Below are 19,266 nucleotides of genomic sequence, written 5' to 3'. Positions count from 1 at the left end.
TGGTAGGTTGAGAGATTGGAGGTAAAAAAGTTATGCAACGTTTGATACTTTCTAATTATGTTTCTTTTTTTTTATGCCATCTCAATGAAAATAACATATCAACTATTAATTAACTTGTAAGTCGTGCCAAATGCCTAGAAGTTCAAGTTTAGTGACAATGAACCAGAGAGTACACACCAGATCTAATGGGGGCACAGGTGATCATGCATAGGCAACTAATGAGAGAGAGTACACACCAACAAAGTTGAGCCTATATATGTCAGACAAACTGCGGATTCAAATGAAGGATCCAATCCTAACTTAAATGAAGTTGGATCCAATAGTTGTTCCAAATATCCTAGAGTTGAGAAGAGTAAAAAATTTGGTGCGGTATTCTTAAGAAGCCAAATTTCACAACTGGTTGCTTCTTGTACAAGCGAGTCTGGCACATCAAATGCAACTTCTATTCTGAACCACTTTTTTTTTCTTTTTTTTCTTTTTTCTTTTCTTTTACTTTGAAGTTTATGATAACATAAATGACCTTGAGGGTTCTTTTGGACTGTCTTTATAGTGATATAGTTTTGTCAAACACACGACCTCGGTATTACATGGTTTAAAGATTATAAGGAACCCCTTATTTTTAATCAAATGATTATTGCGGTTTTCGGGATGGCCTTTTGTGGTGATATATTTCTGTGACATATCCGAGCATAGTTTTACGTGATTTAAAGACAACCAAGATCCAATATTTTCTCTGGTCATATGATTGGTGAGGTTTTTTTGGATGACCTTGTTGACCTCATTTTTTAGGTAATTACTCATTTCCTTAGGATCCTAGGATCTAGCTCTATGAGTTCCTATTGATCATCCTAGAAAACTAGAATTGAGACCCACCATTTTTTCCAGTCACTTCCTATTTTCCTATAATGTCTAGGATTTATGGTCTCAAAAACATCGTCTTATGGACGAGCGGTTAAGGGTTATTGTGTGGAGACTCAGGAAGAAGTTCCCAATAGAATTTCAAGCCCTAGGAAAATCACTTCATGACTTTATCATCACATACACTCATCAAATGCGCAAAATTCACTACGTGCACAAGATCGAACTTCAATTAAGCCTAAAAGATGGGTGAAAATGCAAACTTCTCCAAACGAACTTCAATACAAAATTGGACTACGCCAACGCGTCCGTGACACCAATTTTAGTAGGAAAAGACACTCATATTGTCATATTTTTGACACGAGAAGATTTGCATGCAAATCAACGAATTTGTCAAAACGACCTCTGACGGTGAAATGGACCACGCCAGCGCGTCCGGAACGTCAGAATTACCTAAAATAGACACAAATTTTGTTATGTTATGGCGCACGAATAAAAGGGACAGCTCAAATTTTATTTTTTAAAATATTTGGTATTTTTAAAATTATATCACTAATTATAATTTAATTTAAACCCTAAATCCTATTTACACCTCTACCCACAAATTTAACCCCCAATTTGACCTAGACAGTGGCTCGATCAGCCGCAACGGCGTCTCTCTCGCGTGCCTTAGCTGATCCACGCGACATTCCTCTGCAACCGATTGCACACGCTGCTCGCCTCTTCGAGCTACGCTTGACCGAGAGGCCCTCCAACTGCGAAGTTCCACCTGGCCGCCTCTTCCTCTGCCCTAGGCTGCATTTCCTCTTGCCTTAAATCCTTCTCCTCCTCTCCCTTTACCTGATTTGCTTATCAGGGAAGCTGGTAGGTGGCTGTCCCCTTATCTTCTTTGCCTAAAATAGCCCCTTTAGTTCTCTGTGTGAGGTTGTTGAAAATTTTTAGAGAGAAAGAAAAGGTTTTTTTTTGTCGTGGGAGGCTGTTACAGAAGAAAAACTCTTCTAAAATCTTCTCAAAATCTGACTCTCGTGCGTTTGGGGTGTGGAGTGTTCGTGGAGTGCTGTTTACTTAGCCGAAAATCCTCTCTAAGCTATCTTTTCCGGGTACTTGTGGCGTGGAGCATTTGTGGTTGTCGTTTCTTGAAATCTTTAGGAGAAATATTTCTCTTAGAGTGGTTTTCCTGGAATTATTTTTCAATTTTATTTTAAATCTGTTGAAAAGAGGTATTCTTCTCCTTCTCTCTATTCTATTTTATCTAGGATGGCATGTTGACGCATCTCTATCCTCTTGCTAAGGTTAATGGAGGAATGACTTAGTTTATTTTGAAGTCTAGGCATTGATACATGTTGGAAATCACTTTTATGATTTGAAAAATATGTTTGGGGCTCATTTCTTGCTTCTCTTGCTACCCCTTGTTCGAACACATGTTGGAAATGAAATGCTGAGGTCTTTTATTATTGTTATTTTCGAATGAAGGAAGTCCTGAAATTCATTTCAATACTGAGAAATATTTGGCTTTAGGGATTCGTTACACTTATCTATTTCCTGTTATCAATTTTTGTTTAAAACATATAATGGGGTGCAAAAAAATTTTGAAGTCTAAGGCTTTATAAAATCTGATTGTTTATGACTTTGTTTTGACCCATTTGATGAGTTCAATTTACCTGGAATGTTTCTCTGTTTTTGCTCCCTTTTGTTAAATTTGGTTTGGACTATTTGTTGGACTCGGTTTTGCCACTGTGGTTGAGCTCGGTTTGAGCCCCTTTTGGACCAAATTATAAATGAAATTTTTTTTGTTCTCCCATTTGGTGGGACTCGGCTTTGGTTCGACTTACCCCATGCTGGCTTGGTTTGTCCCATATGTTGGACTTGGTTGGGCTCCTTTTGAGGTTGTATTTTAGTTGAAATCCCTTATTGTTAGAATTATTCCTTGGGCTTGGTTTCACTCTTGCCTGGAGTTGGTTTGTATTATGCATGGGGCTCGGCTTTCCCCTTTCTGCTGGGTTCGGGTTGGCCTTATTGAGAAAATGGGCTAGACTCAGTTTGTGCTCCTTTTGGTGAGTTAGGTTGGTTAAAATTCCTTATATGTTTGGACCTTTCTTTGGGTTTGGTTTACCCCTTTTGTGGGCTCGGTTAGAGCTTCTTTTGGTATTATATGTTGGTTGAAATCTCTCACTGCTTAGGATTGTTCCTTGGATTTGGTTTGATACTTTTGTTGGGCATGGCTTGGTTGGGGCCTTCTCTTTAATGCTCCCCTTAAGATATGTTATTAGTAATCAAGTTTGTCATCCCAAAATTCATGAATTTTAATATCTATCTTTATGTGGGAGTGTTTGATATGAGTGTCCTCATGCTTTATATGATGAAAGTGGGTTCGATCTCAATGATGTATAATAGTTTGTCCATTCACTCTCTTATGTATGTCAAATACAATGCAATGGTAGTATTTATGGTGGTTTCTTTTTCCTGCTTTGGCCTTGAAAGTTGCTTGGCGCTGCAACCTTTAGGGTTTTCTTCCTGGCCCTTACCAGTGGATCTATGCTGCCTTCAGGGTTCTTCTTCTTGGCCCCTACTCGTAGGCCTATGCTGTGGTGGCTTTCCCCTTGCTGCCCTTTACCCGTGAGCCTTGCTGCAGCATTTCTTTGGTGTTGTGACATGGTTCAGGCTCGTTTTTTTTCTTTTTGCTGCCCCCCCTCTTGGCCTTACCCGTGAGCTGCTCTAGGCTGTTTGGTGGTGGTTTTTGCGATCATTTTTTGTCCCTTTTATGGGCCTTACTTGAGAGCATATATTTGGTTTCTTTTATGTAATGTTGGATGTACTTTATTTTGGAAAATCATGAAGTTGATATAGGTTGGATTTATGAAATGATTTGAAATCTTGTGAAAGTGTTTGAAAAGATAATATGAAGGCTTGATAAATATAAACATCACATTTAGGTTCATATTTGGACATAAAAATTCATATGAGTGATGGAGTTGTGAGTATAGCATTATGATAGCCTTGAGCCCATTTCAATCTATTTGAAACAAAGACTTAGAAAGGATACCCTTCATGGGTTGATCCAATCGTAAGAGTTGAGAAAATGATATCCTTCTTGGATTTATTCAAGGACCTTGGGCTCTATTTTTAGCTCTTTTTTATATAACTTTGAGGATTGCTTCACCCTTATTCATTCAATCTTTTCTGTGAATTAATTTCTCCTCTCTCTCATCCTCATTTATATTTTTTTTTCTTGCTTCTTGGTTCGGTTTTCTGTGCTTATGTCCGATACATAAGTACTCATGTATAGTCTTTTGCTATGTGTGAAACCATCAAGATGTGCAACCATCAAGCAAGATCGCAAGTCGGTCAGTTTTATTTTGGGGAGTAGGGCGATGATGACAAAGGCACGCCGGTGGTAGAGCAGAATGATATCTCATCCTACAACACCAAGACTCAATTCTAAGACATGATGAACTGTAGGATGAAAGTATCATTCACCGACATAAGATTAGAGGGGGACTCGTACCTTCTGAGGTTGTTAGTGGTCTTAGGCCCAATGACGTGATCGACCTGTGGACACCTATACCTTTTAAAATTGATAAAATAAATTGATAAGAACAGATATGATATTTATAAGAAAATATAATATATTTTCATTACAAAATTAAAAAAAACAGCTTTTCTTTTGTATGTTTGAAACATATGTGCATGCCAAAACTTAAATTTTAAAATATGTTATATTTGGGTTGTCCACTTGTTGATCCCCGATCCTGGGCTAAGGAGTACCCTCCTAAGTTAGGTTCAGTAGGACATCCTTCTAGTGGAGTGGTGGGCTTTATACATCCGGGTGACCGAGTAACATTCGACGTCCCTCAAGTACAAATATATATTTGAGCCTAGCCCCGACCCGAGTGCTTGTGGTCCAGTCCCCTTTTTTTGAACTTTTTGCATATGTTTTATTGAATTTTGGACAAAGCACTCGTGGTCTCTTCTCTCCGAGACTTTCCCGAGGTTTTGATAGTTTTATTTAAATTATTACTCGTCAATTTTCCAGAATCATTCGTCGTATATTTATTTGTCAATTTTCTCGAAGTTTCCAAGCAATGTTTCCTTTATTTATACAGTGAATAATAGCTAGCTTAAAGGAGTAGCAGACTTCCCAAATTTACAGGTGTGATTTACATTGCAGCAATTTTATTTCTTAGCATGTTGTATTACTCTCCTAGAATGTTATATTGTTTTTCCTAGTACGTTATATTATTCTTTCAGCATGTTACTGTTCTTTCTCTTTACTGTACATTACACTGTTCTTTTCTTTTATACTGCAAGCTTAGTTACTTTGATACACACTATACCTTAGTTTAGGAAAACCTAGCGGTTATATAGGATTAACATTAAACCTGGAGGTGCTACTACGAAGAGCTTTGGAGCGAACACTGTGGGCAGCACGACGATGAACAACTTCAAGGTGGATCTGTAACATCAACATACATTCTCACCGATTATTTTCCTTAGTTTAAATAACAGTCCATAGGATTTCGAGGTGGTTTGTCTAGCGCAGCGTAAACCCTCACATATCACCTTTAGGCTTTTGCATAACCATGTTTAACCATGTTGTGCAATTATAGCAATTATAAGTCCTAACACTATAAAATTCTGAGGTTACTGTATGGTACGGTGTAAATCCTCCTATCTTTTTAGGTTATTTACACGATCAGATATCGTGTGAACATAAGTCTTACATTCTAAATAAATTGCAGGATTAAACATTAAATAACATTATTTCAAAGATATAAAACCAAACAGTAGGATAGTTGGGATGTCACTGAGCTCTCCCTAGATCTGTGATATCCCCTACCATTCGCTCCTTTGGATTCCGTAAAATAACTGTTCCTATTTTGAATCATTTCTATTTGATTTTCCCGTGTCCAATCTTAGAAACTTAAATTTTGAAATCTGGATAGTAAAACTACTGATCTTAATCGAGAGTTTTCTTAAGTGACCCCAGTCATTTAAGATGTAATTAACTATAGGGGTTTGCCTCTATAGGGAACTTAAAACCCAGGTAAAATAAATTTTATCTAATCCTTATATTAGGTAGGGGAATTTGTTGACCTCATATAAAATATTTCGCAGACCAAATAAATGTCACAAATTCTTTAGTTTAGGTGATTGAGCCTACTACAAATGATATGTTTATTCTTCGGGATAAGTGTATTATTTATGGTATCGTACTTAGTCACCCAAACTATTCAAAATATGAGACTCGTTTGGTCTCACCTATTTTTAAATCAAAATGTTACTTTCAAAAATCATATTCATTTCAAAACTATTTTCATATTTTCCTATATTTTTCAAAATCAAAATTAAAACGGCACAGACCTTTGTGGTGATATACTTCAATGACACATAGGAGCGGGGTGGTGCATCATTTAATTAAGAATTTTTTTTAAAAGGTCTGTTATCTTCTTATAGTGACGGATCATTTGTCAGATTATACTTTGTGCTCTGAGACATCATAACCTTAAGAAAATTTAATTGAGTTTTATTATTCTTTTTTACTAATATTGCATCTAAGAGTGTATGCATTGTGTTTTTAAAATTTCAAAAAACATGAGTTAGATGTCTTTCGGTCCCTCTAAAGTAATGTATTGCTACTGTGCACTACAGTATTCTTTGCTTACTTCGCTACAAGATTCCTCTAGGGTAATGTACTGCTACTGTGCACTGCAGCAATGTACTCTAGAGTAATCCTTAGCCTATCTTATTTTTACATTTATAGAGAATAATTGACTTCCAACTTGTTCAAAATATGTAAAGACTATATTGCACAAACATTTTTAATTAAGGATTCGTACAATGTCGGACAAGTATCAAACAGGAACAAAGCTCCGACATGGCTCAACCACGACTTTGACACGTGTCAGACACAGGATAGAAGTAACTGATTTAAATAATATTAAAAAAAGAGAGGACACGCATAGCAAATGCATGTCCTTAATTAATGAATTAAAAACTTCAAGAAAAATTTTTTATGACTATAATTAAAAAATATATAATTTAATGTAAAACTTGAGAAAGAATATATCAATCAATTTTTATGTATATAAATATCTAACACATGAATTTCAATTTTTACTTACATGTTTCCTTACATATATACAAAAAATGCATATTTCACTTTTTAAAAGGTATACTATCTTCTTATAGTGATGGATCATCTGTCAGATTATGCTTTGTGTTCTGAGACATCATAACCTTAAGAAAAATTAATTGAGTTTTATTATTCTTTTTTACTAATATTGCATCTAAGATTCTGTGCTTTGTGTTTTTAAAATTTCAAAAAACATGAGCTAAATGTCTTCCGGTCCCTCTAGAATAATGTAATGTTACTGTGCACTGCAGTATTCTTTGCTTAGTTCGCTATAGGAGGATGTATATTATTTACCTTCGAAAAATTTATTATCACAATGAGTTCTCATGCAAGGAGAAACTCATAACCAGGTTTACAACTAATGAGGTCCTATCAACTGATGAATCATTCTTCAGTAAAACCACTTTATTTCTAATATGAAAGCCAAGTTTCAAGTTTGTTCTTCTCCCAATAATTGAATAATTAATGGAGAATCATCACCAACTTTTTTTTTCTAATTCTAAAATAGTTCTTCAGATAAGTCAAAAAGAAAAAAAAAGAAAAGAAATAAAATCAGTTTTAAGAATAAAGATTATATCATTTACCTCTGACATTACGACCCATGGAATGGCGCCCAGCCCAAGTGAAAAGAAAATGACAAAACCCTAAAGGAAAATAATCAGATTATTTTTCAAACTTATATACAACATAGAAAGTACGACTGAAAGTCATTCACGCAGCCATAACATACCACAAGTCCGACCAATGAGAGCACACTGAGCACAGAATGCAAGTCCGAACCTTCTGGAACAGAACCCTACATCCAATAAAACACAACTATGTTAAATTTTTAGTAAGTAAAGTACCAAAATAGTGCCCTAACTGTTTAGATGGGGCAATTTTAGTCTCAGAGTCTATAACTTGTCAAATTAGCCCCTAGACTTTTTAAACTGAAGCTATTATAGTCATTTATGGGGACTATTTCATTCCATCTGAAAAGAGGAAGGAGCCAATTGACAATTTTTGGGACTAAAACGATCTTATATAAAGATTTAAAAAGACTAATTTGACGATTTTCTCATATTTCCGATCTGAGAGAGCAAAATGGTTATATTCAAACATAAGCATTGAATCTATAGCTAGTTGTGATTTTAGATAATAATCTTATATTAGTTTAGGAGCCATTTTGGATCACTTATGTTTCTTATTTTATATTATTTAATTTATTATTAAAACAGTGCAAATAATTGTTATTAGTTTTGAGTTGTTTTTAAAATAGATTTTTTTTTAATAAAAAGTTAAAAAATAAAAAAATCTATACTAAACAAACATATTTAAGAAAACAAATAACATAAATAAAACCCAAAAAATAATTTTTTTCCCAACAAACTCTCCGAGACTATTTGGTATCACTTTTATTTTTTATTTTATTTTATTTATGTTTTGATTTAAAACAAAACATATTTGACAATTTGATTAAAGAATAATTATTTTTAAAATCTCAAAAAAAAAAAATATTTTGAGTGTTTTAAAAATAATGTTAATTTATTTTCATAAATAAAAAAAACATGTAAACAAATTGAACAAATGTATTTTTAAAAATAAAAAATAAAACAAACAAAATTGATCAAATACAAAAGAAGCAATAACACGTTAACTTAGGCGTTTATTCTGAAAAATTGATGAGAGAAAGAACCTTGATAAAGAATGATATCGAAACAAGGATAAGACTAGCAGACGTCCCAGAAGTGGAGATCTGTATGCATAAATAAATTATAAAATGGTTAGAGAAGTATACTGAAGGAACTAACAAATGATAACACAATAAAACTCACTATGAGAAATAATCGACGACCAGCTTTATCTAACAACCATGCATTAGTTCCAGTGGCGAGAACCTAAATTATATTTAAAGTTTTATATAAGATAATCAGGTAAAAGAAAATTTAAATACATTTCAAAATAAAAATGGGCTTATCACCTGAATAGCTCCAAGCCCGCATGTAACTATGTTACTAGATGAAATCCCTGTTACAAAAGAAAATTTCTCAAGCATAATCACCAACCTATTCAGATACTATAACAAAAATAATTTGATGTTCCACAAAATGGTAAACAGAATCACGTTCCGCCCAAGTCCAGACCACTAGTGAGCATAAAGAGGATGAAAACTACAAAACTATGCAAAATTTGTGCTTACTGAACATCAAGGCAGATTTATATCACAGCATAGGTGTAATTGACTATCATATCCCTTTAATTCAGCTAAATCAACCTTCAAATGCAAATCCTATCAAATTCAAGTAAGAATAACTTCCAATCACAACCAATGATCTGTATTAATTACGTTATGTTTGATGGCAAGATTTCAACAATTCCAGATGTTCTCAGATTAAATTTTATTCCATTTGATAACAGCGTTTTTTCTCTGCCTTCCTGATATCATTCCATCAAGAGAAGGCACAAGAAAGATGAGTTATTTGAGAGAAGGACCAGAATTCATTCCAAACCAATCAGTGGATGTAAAAAAGGAATTTTTGTTGACGGTTTGATGTGGTGCTTCAAGTAAATAGAAGTATAAGCTTGTAGGGATTGAGAAAAGAACAGCTTGGCAAAAACATGAAAACTAGTATTAGTAAATAGAGAAATTGGCTAAGATAATGAATGAGAAACTTTCAAGTCTTGCTGAATCAGGGTTCTTTATTTGTGCGTCATGTCGAAGAGGTGGTCCAATGATCCAGAATTGGAAAGCATGACGCTAATATTGATTTGATTTTTAGACTCCTAACCAGATGCTATATCTAAAATTGAAGAGAATGAGTGTGACAACTCGTTCTCTTCAACCCTAGATGCACAATGCGACATAAAGCTCCAACAATTGAAAGCTATGTTTGGCTATGGTTATCAAAACACAAACTAATATTACCAAGACTTTATAGAGCTAGCCTTGAAAGGCAATACTAGTGGAAGAAAAAAAATGTGAAAATACTTGAAAGCTTATATTATGGGCCCCTTCTAATTGAAACCCTAATTTCGAGCTCTAATTATTGCATTAAAAACAGAAGGAAAATTAAATACTATTGAACATGCAAAGAAGTATGCAAATTTTACAGGTATAGTCTACAGAAATTAAGGAGGGTAACAAAATACAAAAGGCAAAACTTGAGATTGACGAAGATTTACAAAACGCCGCTTGAGTTGACTTGCAACATATTGTACTTGGATCACCTCCTTTATTTTTCCTTGCTTTCCTTGCTTACTGATCTCTTCTCCATGATTGTCTCCTTGAATGCTTCCTCTCTTTCTAAATGGCAACCCACATTATCTCCTTTCCTTGTAGATCTTGAATGGAGAGAGTTGGAGGTGGACTTGGGATGCTAGAGTAAGCCTTATTACTTAAATTGCAAGGTGAAGGGCATGGGCATACGTGTTGGTGAATAGAATGGGACGGGAAATAGGGAGTGAGCTATTGCCATAATAATCAATCAAATGATTCATTGAGTTCATGAATTTAATTGATGTGTGAAAATTGATTACAAATAACCGCTATTTATAGGCATAGAATTTTGCTGTGAATTTCTTTGTACACACAAGAGCATGTGGTCACACAAGTAATAAAGAGTAAAAGCATGTCCTCCAGAGATTGAGAGAGCAATTACATAAATTTTGAAATATTGAACATATGTCCACAGTAAGATAAAGATATTATAGTTGAAAAGGTTGGATTAAAATAACCCACAAAGAAGCTGCACCGGGATTCAGAGCAAGCCAATAGAAATAGAAAAAATGGTGATATAAATAGGGCTAGATATCCAAAGTTAGAGTAATGCAATGGTTGATCAGACCTTAGTTAAGATAGCTTTTATAGGCAGTGGTAATGCTTAAAGAAATATCTTCTATTTTTTCATTTAAATTACTCCAAAGGCTAAGTTACGATGGAAGAAAAAAGACCTTGACATCAAGTCTACTGATTACAAAACACATCTCGTGGCTTACACGGAAGATTGGCATTGCTTAAGGAATGCTTCACAAAGTTACATGGCTGTGGAAATTTTGTAATAAAGACGAGGCTCAAGAAATTGTGTAGAAACTTAATCTTAAGAAATTACCTAATTATTTGAAAGTGGGGGCAGCTGTGGTACACCCACTAAGCAGATCAAATCAGATCTTCAGCTTGTTTTTATGTGTTTTCATCATGTAGAATTTTTGAAATACAAATTTAAAATATTATATTTTAAGATTAATCAGCTCAACTTAATCAGAGTCATTGGATCAATGATTAAAGGTGATTAAAAGCATGAAAATTGGACCATACAGTTTTACAAAATCAAGACAGGTTCCATGATTCACTAGTTGAACTGTCGGTTTTAACAAATTCTTGCTACTTCGATGCTTAGGTTGTCCCCATAGGTTAAACCCACCGATAATATGGCTGGTTTAGAGTTGTACCACTCAAGCGAACCAGTCTGATCCAATTCTATTAACATTGGTTTAAATATTCATCACAGATCACTTCTGTGAAGGACAACAAAAAATGTTAGAATGGCTCTAGAATGAGTTACTAGGGAAAATTTCTCCCTGTTTATTACCCTCACATTCTTAGGCGAGTTTGCAAACATCGCCTTTGCCTAAATGACTTCCTTAAAATGCTTGAGTGCAAACAACAGAAGCACAATGTCAACCAAAACTTTTGGTGGATGGGCAATGTCTCTGGTTGCCATCATTCTTAGCACAAAATTGAGCTTGTAGATTAAATCATTAGACTCTATCTATATAACAAAACATCACAGGACCTCAAGCTTCACCAACAATTTAATGTTGCCTCATCTCTTTTTATTCAAAGATTCTTCTTTTTCTTGAGGCCATGTCTAAAAGAGATATGTTGTGTTGTGAGGAGAAAGGCACTCCTGGATTACACTAAGAGAGGAATGGAAGAGAAGAGCTTTCTAAAGTATCTCCCAAAAAGAGAAAAACGAGAGAGCAAGAATAGATAGCTAATCTTCATTAAAGTTAGGTTTAACCGCCCGCAGGCTACTGCATATGTTCACAAATAAATGCCTTTGAATCCATTTTGCTTGGAACAAACTCCTTTGTAGTTCGCCCCAATGGGCTAAGATGTTTTATATACACTTTTTATGAGGGACGATCTCCTTCGTTGGCAAGAACTTCCCTTCTTTTCATGTGTAAGAGTTTAGTTGGGCTATTATTAACATGTGTGATTGCAATTCCCAAAGCTCATCCGATTTTGGAATGAATTATGTTTGAAATTCAATTCTCTAGCTTTCTTGCATTTTTTTTTTCTTTTTGAGAGAGATCATTGGAGGTATTATTCTATATGCAACAACATATTCCCAATAATACCAATGGCATCATTATTGCACATATGGTCTAAAGCCTTGTGCATGCAAGTGGAAATATTGTTAAGTATGGCATTATATATCCCTTGTTGATCTCTACCCCATCTCAATTTTTGGCACTCACCTGTCTAATCTCAGCAAGCCAAACATTTTGAGTTCTCAGGAAGGCCATTTGGGAAAAGATGATAAGTAGTCGACATAGTCCATCTAGTTGGTTTCACCTTGTAGTAGTCAACCTTTGGGGAATAGTTGAGTGAAGTCATTAAATGTCTTACTAGTTAAATTATTATAAAAAATCCATTTGGCTAAGTAATGGCGTGAACAATTTTATACAGGAATTTTAGGGCATGCACAGTATCTTGGGCAACCTTATTACAAGTTCCTTTTTTTTTTGGCTTTGTTCAAACCATATGTCCACACAAAGAATACAGTCAATTTGTTTTTATGGTTGGAATCATGGCAACTTTTCTTTGTTGAATTTGGCTTAGTCAACCAAGGAGATTAATCAAGTGGCTTGTTCTCTTCAAATGACTTGAAGGTTTCAAGCTCAACTTTGCTCTATCAGCCTTAGAAGTCAATCATCTGCATCTAGAAGGGTTCATTCGTTTTTGTCTTATTTCATCCATGGGATGCAAGTGGATGAATCACTTTTTATTTTATAAATTATTGTTTTCATTTTTGAACCTTGAATCTTACGTCTTGCCTCACTAAGTCAAAATGTTTCAAATTTTTATTTATTTTTTTAAAATCTTATTTTAAACAAAAAAATTTCTAAGAAAATTAATATTGACCAATCAGAGCTTCAAGATATTAAATAAATGCACATTAAATTCACCAGCATTGCTATCATCCCCAACCCAGCCCACTAACGAAGCAAAATGACCAACAATCAAACTCCTAAAAAATGTTCATTAAAGCAGCCATAGGGACTCAAAAAGGCAACTCTACAACTGATGTAAAGGATTGATCGATAGTAGAAGAAAAACGTGTGACCGAAAAGAGAAAACATAGAAAAGCTTCCTTTTATATTTCCCATAAATAATAAATTTGTATCCTTAAGACTATCCAATGGATAATATATACTCCTTTTATCTAATACAACCAACAACATATAAAAAAAACAATAGTCAAGTAAACTAAGTAATGCTTAATGTAATTAAGCAACTAGTAGGGGACAATAGTAAATATGTAATAAATGTAAGAATAATGAGATTGGCTATATCAAATCCCTTCCGTTTCAAAAGAAATCGGCTTCAGTTAGAAATATTTATCATTAGTTGCTAGGTCTTTTGCTCTCTTTTCGTCATAATCCTACTCACTCAAAGACGGACTTAAATTAGGTGCTCGGCAACAAAAAATAATTTCAAAAAAAAAAAAATATTTGGAACTATAGACCTCTTGTAATATCGTCAAAATAAAATTCCAAAAGATAAAAGCCAATCAAGGTTAAAAAAAATTGAAGGCGTCGACGCCTCAAACTCAAGTTCACTAACGCAACCAAGTCCATTCTCTACAAAAAGCTTCCTACAAGGCATTGAGTAATTATATTTGCTATATGATTCATATTTCTTACAAGTTGAAGCCCCTGTGTTCAAGTTAGAAAGTCTTTTGTCAAATGGAACTTCGAGCTTTTTATTAGAAACTAAAGAGTTAGAAAAAATTTTACTTCACACATCAGTCTAACAAAGTTGTGTTGCCTTGATAGAGAATGTTTTCATCTGATTGAGATATTTTTATGGATGACATAGAAATCGATCAACTCATCCGTCAAATGAGCGTCTAAGTCGGACTTTGGAACACCAACTAGTCCCAAAGCATGGAGATGAATCTTAAGTGCAGCAAAACCATAAGCGCATTAAGCAACATTTTAGGGATCCATGCAATCATAATAATTTGCATGAATAACACGAGTTTGAAATATGATAGGCTTAACAAAACAATTCCCATTGCCATCAGTATTGTTTTTTGAATATCCAACCTTACTTTTCATGATAAAAATCTTGTAATATGGTCCAAAGAACTTAACAAAACCAATAATCCCATAGCAGCTAGTAACAAATTTTAGTCCACATGTTGATGTATTTTCCTCATGAATGTGTTTCAACAAATCATTACATACATTTTCTGAGTAAATAGCGAAGACCTCAAGGATGCTTAGGTCAAAAAGTTCCCACCGGCCAATCTTTAATACTGTACAAAGTGTTCTACCATTGTCCCTCCCAACCATTTGAAAAGTCCGTTCAACAATTTGAAAATGATTATCATGCATCATAATAGCATTCATCAGCATTTCTTTGATTTTTCCATGATCAAATTTTGGATGTAAAAGAACTATCATATTATGATATTTGTAGCTGTCTAAAATTGGTTAAAACCAAATGCACTATATTGAATGCATGTCATACCGGTTTGGGAGGGAAGGTCAGTTGCAATCCATTGGTAGTTTTATGTTCATGTTGTACCTCTTCGTTTTCAACTCAGGCTAGTGTAGTTTATTAGATATTTCAGAATCATGAATTCAGTTAAACTATAGTAGGCAACAATTTTAGAGAAATGTGAATCTTTTAGATGAGATTTATTCCTAGGAATTGTAATGGGAGTAGTTTGAGTCAACGACTCCTTAACTTTTAGATGGTTCATCTAAACTTTAAGAATATTTTAGTTAGGCTTCCACTGATATTGGCTAGAATTGGTATCAGAATCTTGAGAAATATTGAGCCACAGCAAGCCATGGGAGCAAGAATGCAAATACACGTCTTCCTCAATCTGATTATCAGGAAAGCTACAATTAATTGTTCCAGAGTCGGAAGTCAATAATCATACATCCCAAGAAGAGTGAAATTCAGCAAAATTTTATCCTATATGAAATGCTCCATTAGCCAAGGCTCTGTTTGAGCATAAACAGAAACAGAATTAGTCGAATCATAATTTTGGAGGATTACAGAATTTACATCATCCAAAAGTTTAAAATTCTATTCAACTGAACAATCAATAATATATTCCGATTTGCCCCAATAAAGAATCCAACCACGTCTGGTATGGGTACCAGATACGTTACTGTGGTTGCTAAATAGAAGGCATCACTATTACTAATGTGTTTGATCGCACAAGTCACATCACACCCTCCGAACAGAAAGTCGAAATCCCAAATCTAGGGCATCCGACATCTGCAGGGCTAGTAGCTTGAGGTTTTTGGAGGTGAGACCAGTTTCAAACATCGTTGCAAGCTAGAATGTCACTCTTATTTCTCTTTATTGCCATCACCTCTAATACCACCTGAGTAAAGGATCGATCGACAACAAATGAATAAAAATGTGAGACCTAAAAAAGAAAAGCTTTAAGAATAATAAATTTGCATCCCCTAAAATTATCCAACGGATAATAGATATTCCCAATATCTAATATAAGCAATAGTATTCAGGAAACTAAGTAATGCTTAATGTAATTAAGCAACTATTACGACATAATAGTAAATAAGGTGCAATAAATCTAAAATTAATGGGATTAGTTGCGTCTTAGTTTTTTTTCAATCACAAAGAAGCAAATCTATTCAACAAAACTTTTGTAAAGCTCAATTTCAATGTAGCAAAAGAGTAAAGCTAAAAAAACCACTTATTAACCTTTTTATCATTGTTCAATGGATAAAATGAGTCTCATGGTTTATCCATACAGCATATGCGATGAAAGTAGCTTGTAATTTTACTCCTTATGTTTCACAGTTCCAAAAATCACGCAATACAAGATGAAACCAATATTTAGTGTTCAATAGGCTCATAAATTTTCAAGAAAAATCTTACCGTAAACCATATCATGAATAAAATATAATCTTATGACCTAGTGTGAAATTAAGGTTCTCCTGGATGCAAATCCTTCAGGAAGTTGATTCTTTATCTTCTCACTTAATTTTGAACCACCTTCTCATCTACATTTTCTACTCTCCTATTATCTAGTAAGCTTTTTGTTCAAAGCTTTAGATGGCCTTAATCCGTAACCCTCAAAACATTCATCCAACATCATCATTTCATACATTTTGGAACACTAGAAAAAATAATTCCATCCTAAGGGTCTTTCCATTTATTTCCTCTTCTAGCCAAAACATCTTTAGTGGAGAGAATTAGTTTGGAGATGATTATTAAAAAAAAAATAATTCCTGCATTTAGCAGAGAACGGAAGAGCATCCAAATTGTAAATCATAGTCATTCATTTCTTCAAGTGCAGAAACATTTAGATGTCAAAATGCCAGAAGTCATCCAGCTAATAATGAAACTGCAGGTACATCTTAAAATTTACCTGCAGCTTTGAAGATACTAGAAGCATAAAACAAGATGCCATTGATTCCACTTGCTTGCTGCAGTGCAAGAAGACCAATTCCTATCTGCAGAACAGTGAATAGTAAATATTACATCAAATAAAAAGATGATAAGTAATTCAAAGTAAATAAAGAAAAATCCGGATTGACAGGGATCAAAGAGAACTACCATAAGAGGAACTTTATATCTTTTCTGCTTGAGATCATGAAACCGTATTGCAGTCCTTCTGCTTGATGATGTTGTGACAGATCGCTATAAAACAAAAGTTCCTAATTAAAATCATAAAGCTCTAGTAACAGCCTATGTGTTTTATCTCATTTGAATATATGACGTTTAGCAACTCATAGCATTTTTTTAATCCATTTTACTGAATTATGAAGGAACATTATTACAATACCTTGATTTCATTCAATTCTACACTAATATCAGCATCAAAACCCCTCAAGACTTGGAGGGATGCTTCAAAATCATCCATCATTCCCATTTTAGCCTGCGCAAATGTAAGATGGTACTTCAAATCAATCACTAGAAAGGATGGGCAAGTCCTATTCTTATTAATAACTTGGCGCTAAGATTCAAATCTCACCAACCACCTCGGAGATTCGGGGATGAAAAACAGACCAGGTATGAGGATTGTGCATGGCAAAATTCCTGCATTATGTTGAATTTCAGCATCATCAGAACAACATCAAATCTATTATCATTTACCCTTATAAAATTACGCAAAACTTTAAATTATATTGATTTATTTCATTTACTTGAAGGAATAATACTTCCGTGAAGATTAAAAAAGTTGAAAATAGATATTTGTGTTTACTCAAAATTCCCATAACCAGCTTGATATCTGGACAGGCAGTTGAATGTTCATTTTATTCTTTCTAAAGGATTATCAATGTTCACTAATAGCATTGCTTTTAAGTAATCCATTTAAGGAAATTTTGGTTTGACTGAGCTTGGGAGGAACAAACTGAGTGAAAAGGGAAACAGATCGTCCTCAGTGAAACAATATGATTTGTATGATTTTTACCTATCACAGCAAGCGCCCGCCAATTTACAAACATGCCCAGGAGATAGGCGACCATTATACCAATAGTTACAGACAACTGCATTGAAAATACATTAATCAGAAAACATTGAAAATTTTTCCACCACAGAAGATAAAGTCGTCAGTATAAAACCAACCTGATTGACTGCACCGAGCCCTCCTCTCATGTTCCGAGGAGCAATCTCTGCTATGTAAACGGGTACCTAAAGCCACGAACCATCAGAGTGCAGAAATTAGCATAAAGAACCTAACTTGACCATAACCTGCATACTCTAATTAAATAATAACAACGCCAATGAAACAGGAGAATTACCATATTCGCTTACCGTGTAGGATATGATGCCAACGCCAAATCCTTCCAGCAGCCGGCCCATGTACAAGAACGAAGAATCCTGCAAGCCATTTGCAAGGGACAAACAAAACAATAAATAAATAAATATAAAACAATTAGCAGAGGAAATTAAGAGCACAATCATCAACAATTAAAAAGAAAACACCAACCTTGGCAAACGAAATAGCCAACCAACCGATAATGTTCGGTATCGAAGCAATCATCAGGGACTGCGAAAGACCATCATAAAAATCAATAAAATCTCAGTATCTGTCCATGATACATTGGAAGAAGAAAACAATCTGAAAATACGAATTGACGACAAACCCCTTTTCGCCCAATGTATTCGGCAATCTGGCCGCTAGAGATAGCCCCAACCATTGCGCCCACGTTTGATAAAGATCCAAAGATCGAGAACTGCAACGAACACGAATCATTAACTGTTGATCAACTGAAGAGAAAGTATTTGTTAATAAGGAGGGAGCACGGACCTCAGAGATAGTGAGGGAGAGGTCGCGTATGACGTCAAACTGCGCGGGGGAGGAGTAACCGCTAGTGAATCCGTACTGTATGGGGCCGAGGGCGACGATAAGGGTGCAGAGTACAACGGAGATGGAAGAGTCGCGAATGACAGAGGCAGAGGAGCCGAGCTTCTCCATCAAACTCGATTGCCGGGAGCCCATACCCATCCTGTACCAGCTGCCCGTGTGCAGCAATGGTTTCTGCAGCTCCGACCGCCCCTCCTCTCCGCTGCTGTCATCTCCTCGAAAGCTCATTCTCTCCTAGAACACACTCTCTCACCCCCTCCTTTACAACCTCACGATTGTTGGTCTGTGGCTTCTTTGTTTGATTCAATGAGGAAGTAAAAAGACACGACAATAACAAGAGAAAGGAGGAGAGGAAGTTGGAGAGGAAGTTGGAAGGTGAACGAAGGAGCGAAGGTCAGGTTTCTTTACATAATTGTCATGTCTTTTTCAGGGCGGGCGCTTCGCTGGAAAACGGCATAACGCTTTGTAACCTTTGCATTAGCCAACAAACAGCTCAGAGGCAAATGTTGATTGGGAGTTTCGCAGATATTGTACCTAATTTTATTTAGTATACAATGCTAAATTATTGCCGGTTTTATTGTGACAATGGTTACTACTAGATAAAAATAGGGGCATGCATTATTTGATAAAAACAAAAAATTGAATTTCCACCAAATTTAATTGATTCTATTGATTTCAAAAATACATTTTAATTTTTAATTTTTT

At 34.9% G+C, this 19,266-nt stretch overlaps 1 protein-coding gene across 4 annotated transcripts in view; it reads right to left on the bottom strand.

The window, feature by feature from the left end:
* LOC110025973 (sugar transporter ERD6-like 4) overlaps nt 1–19,054 on the bottom strand; it is a 35,609-nt gene extending 16,555 nt beyond the window's left edge. For all 4 annotated transcript variants that reach the window (XR_002294162.1, XR_002294161.1, XM_020726688.1 and 1 more), the window contains exons 1-15: nt 18,505–19,054; nt 18,341–18,430; nt 18,184–18,243; nt 18,009–18,074; nt 17,820–17,885; nt 17,665–17,740; nt 17,224–17,288; nt 17,035–17,127; nt 16,806–16,889; nt 16,618–16,702; nt 8,952–8,998; nt 8,806–8,868; nt 8,667–8,726; nt 7,722–7,787; nt 7,576–7,635 (exon numbers count right to left, since the gene is read on the bottom strand). Coding sequence is in view for 2 of the 4 variants with exons in the window: in XM_020726688.1 (XP_020582347.1) it covers nt 7,576–7,635; nt 7,722–7,787; nt 8,667–8,726; nt 8,806–8,868; nt 8,952–8,998; nt 16,618–16,702; nt 16,806–16,889; nt 17,035–17,127; nt 17,224–17,288; nt 17,665–17,740; nt 17,820–17,885; nt 18,009–18,074; nt 18,184–18,243; nt 18,341–18,430; nt 18,505–18,789 (1,266 nt within the window). In the remaining 2 variants the exon portion in view is untranslated. The remainder of the gene's footprint in view (nt 1–7,575; nt 7,636–7,721; nt 7,788–8,666; nt 8,727–8,805; nt 8,869–8,951; nt 8,999–16,617; nt 16,703–16,805; nt 16,890–17,034; nt 17,128–17,223; nt 17,289–17,664; nt 17,741–17,819; nt 17,886–18,008; nt 18,075–18,183; nt 18,244–18,340; nt 18,431–18,504) is intronic.
* Nucleotides 19,055–19,266: the final 212 nt, after the last annotated feature.

Source organism: Phalaenopsis equestris, unplaced genomic scaffold (genome assembly GCF_001263595.1).
Source record: "Phalaenopsis equestris unplaced genomic scaffold, ASM126359v1 Scaffold000346, whole genome shotgun sequence".
In the NCBI taxonomy this organism is placed as follows: domain Eukaryota; kingdom Viridiplantae; phylum Streptophyta; class Magnoliopsida; order Asparagales; family Orchidaceae; genus Phalaenopsis; species Phalaenopsis equestris.
The sequence above is the reverse complement of the archived record's forward strand: the minus strand, read 5'-3'. Positions and strand labels throughout refer to the sequence as shown.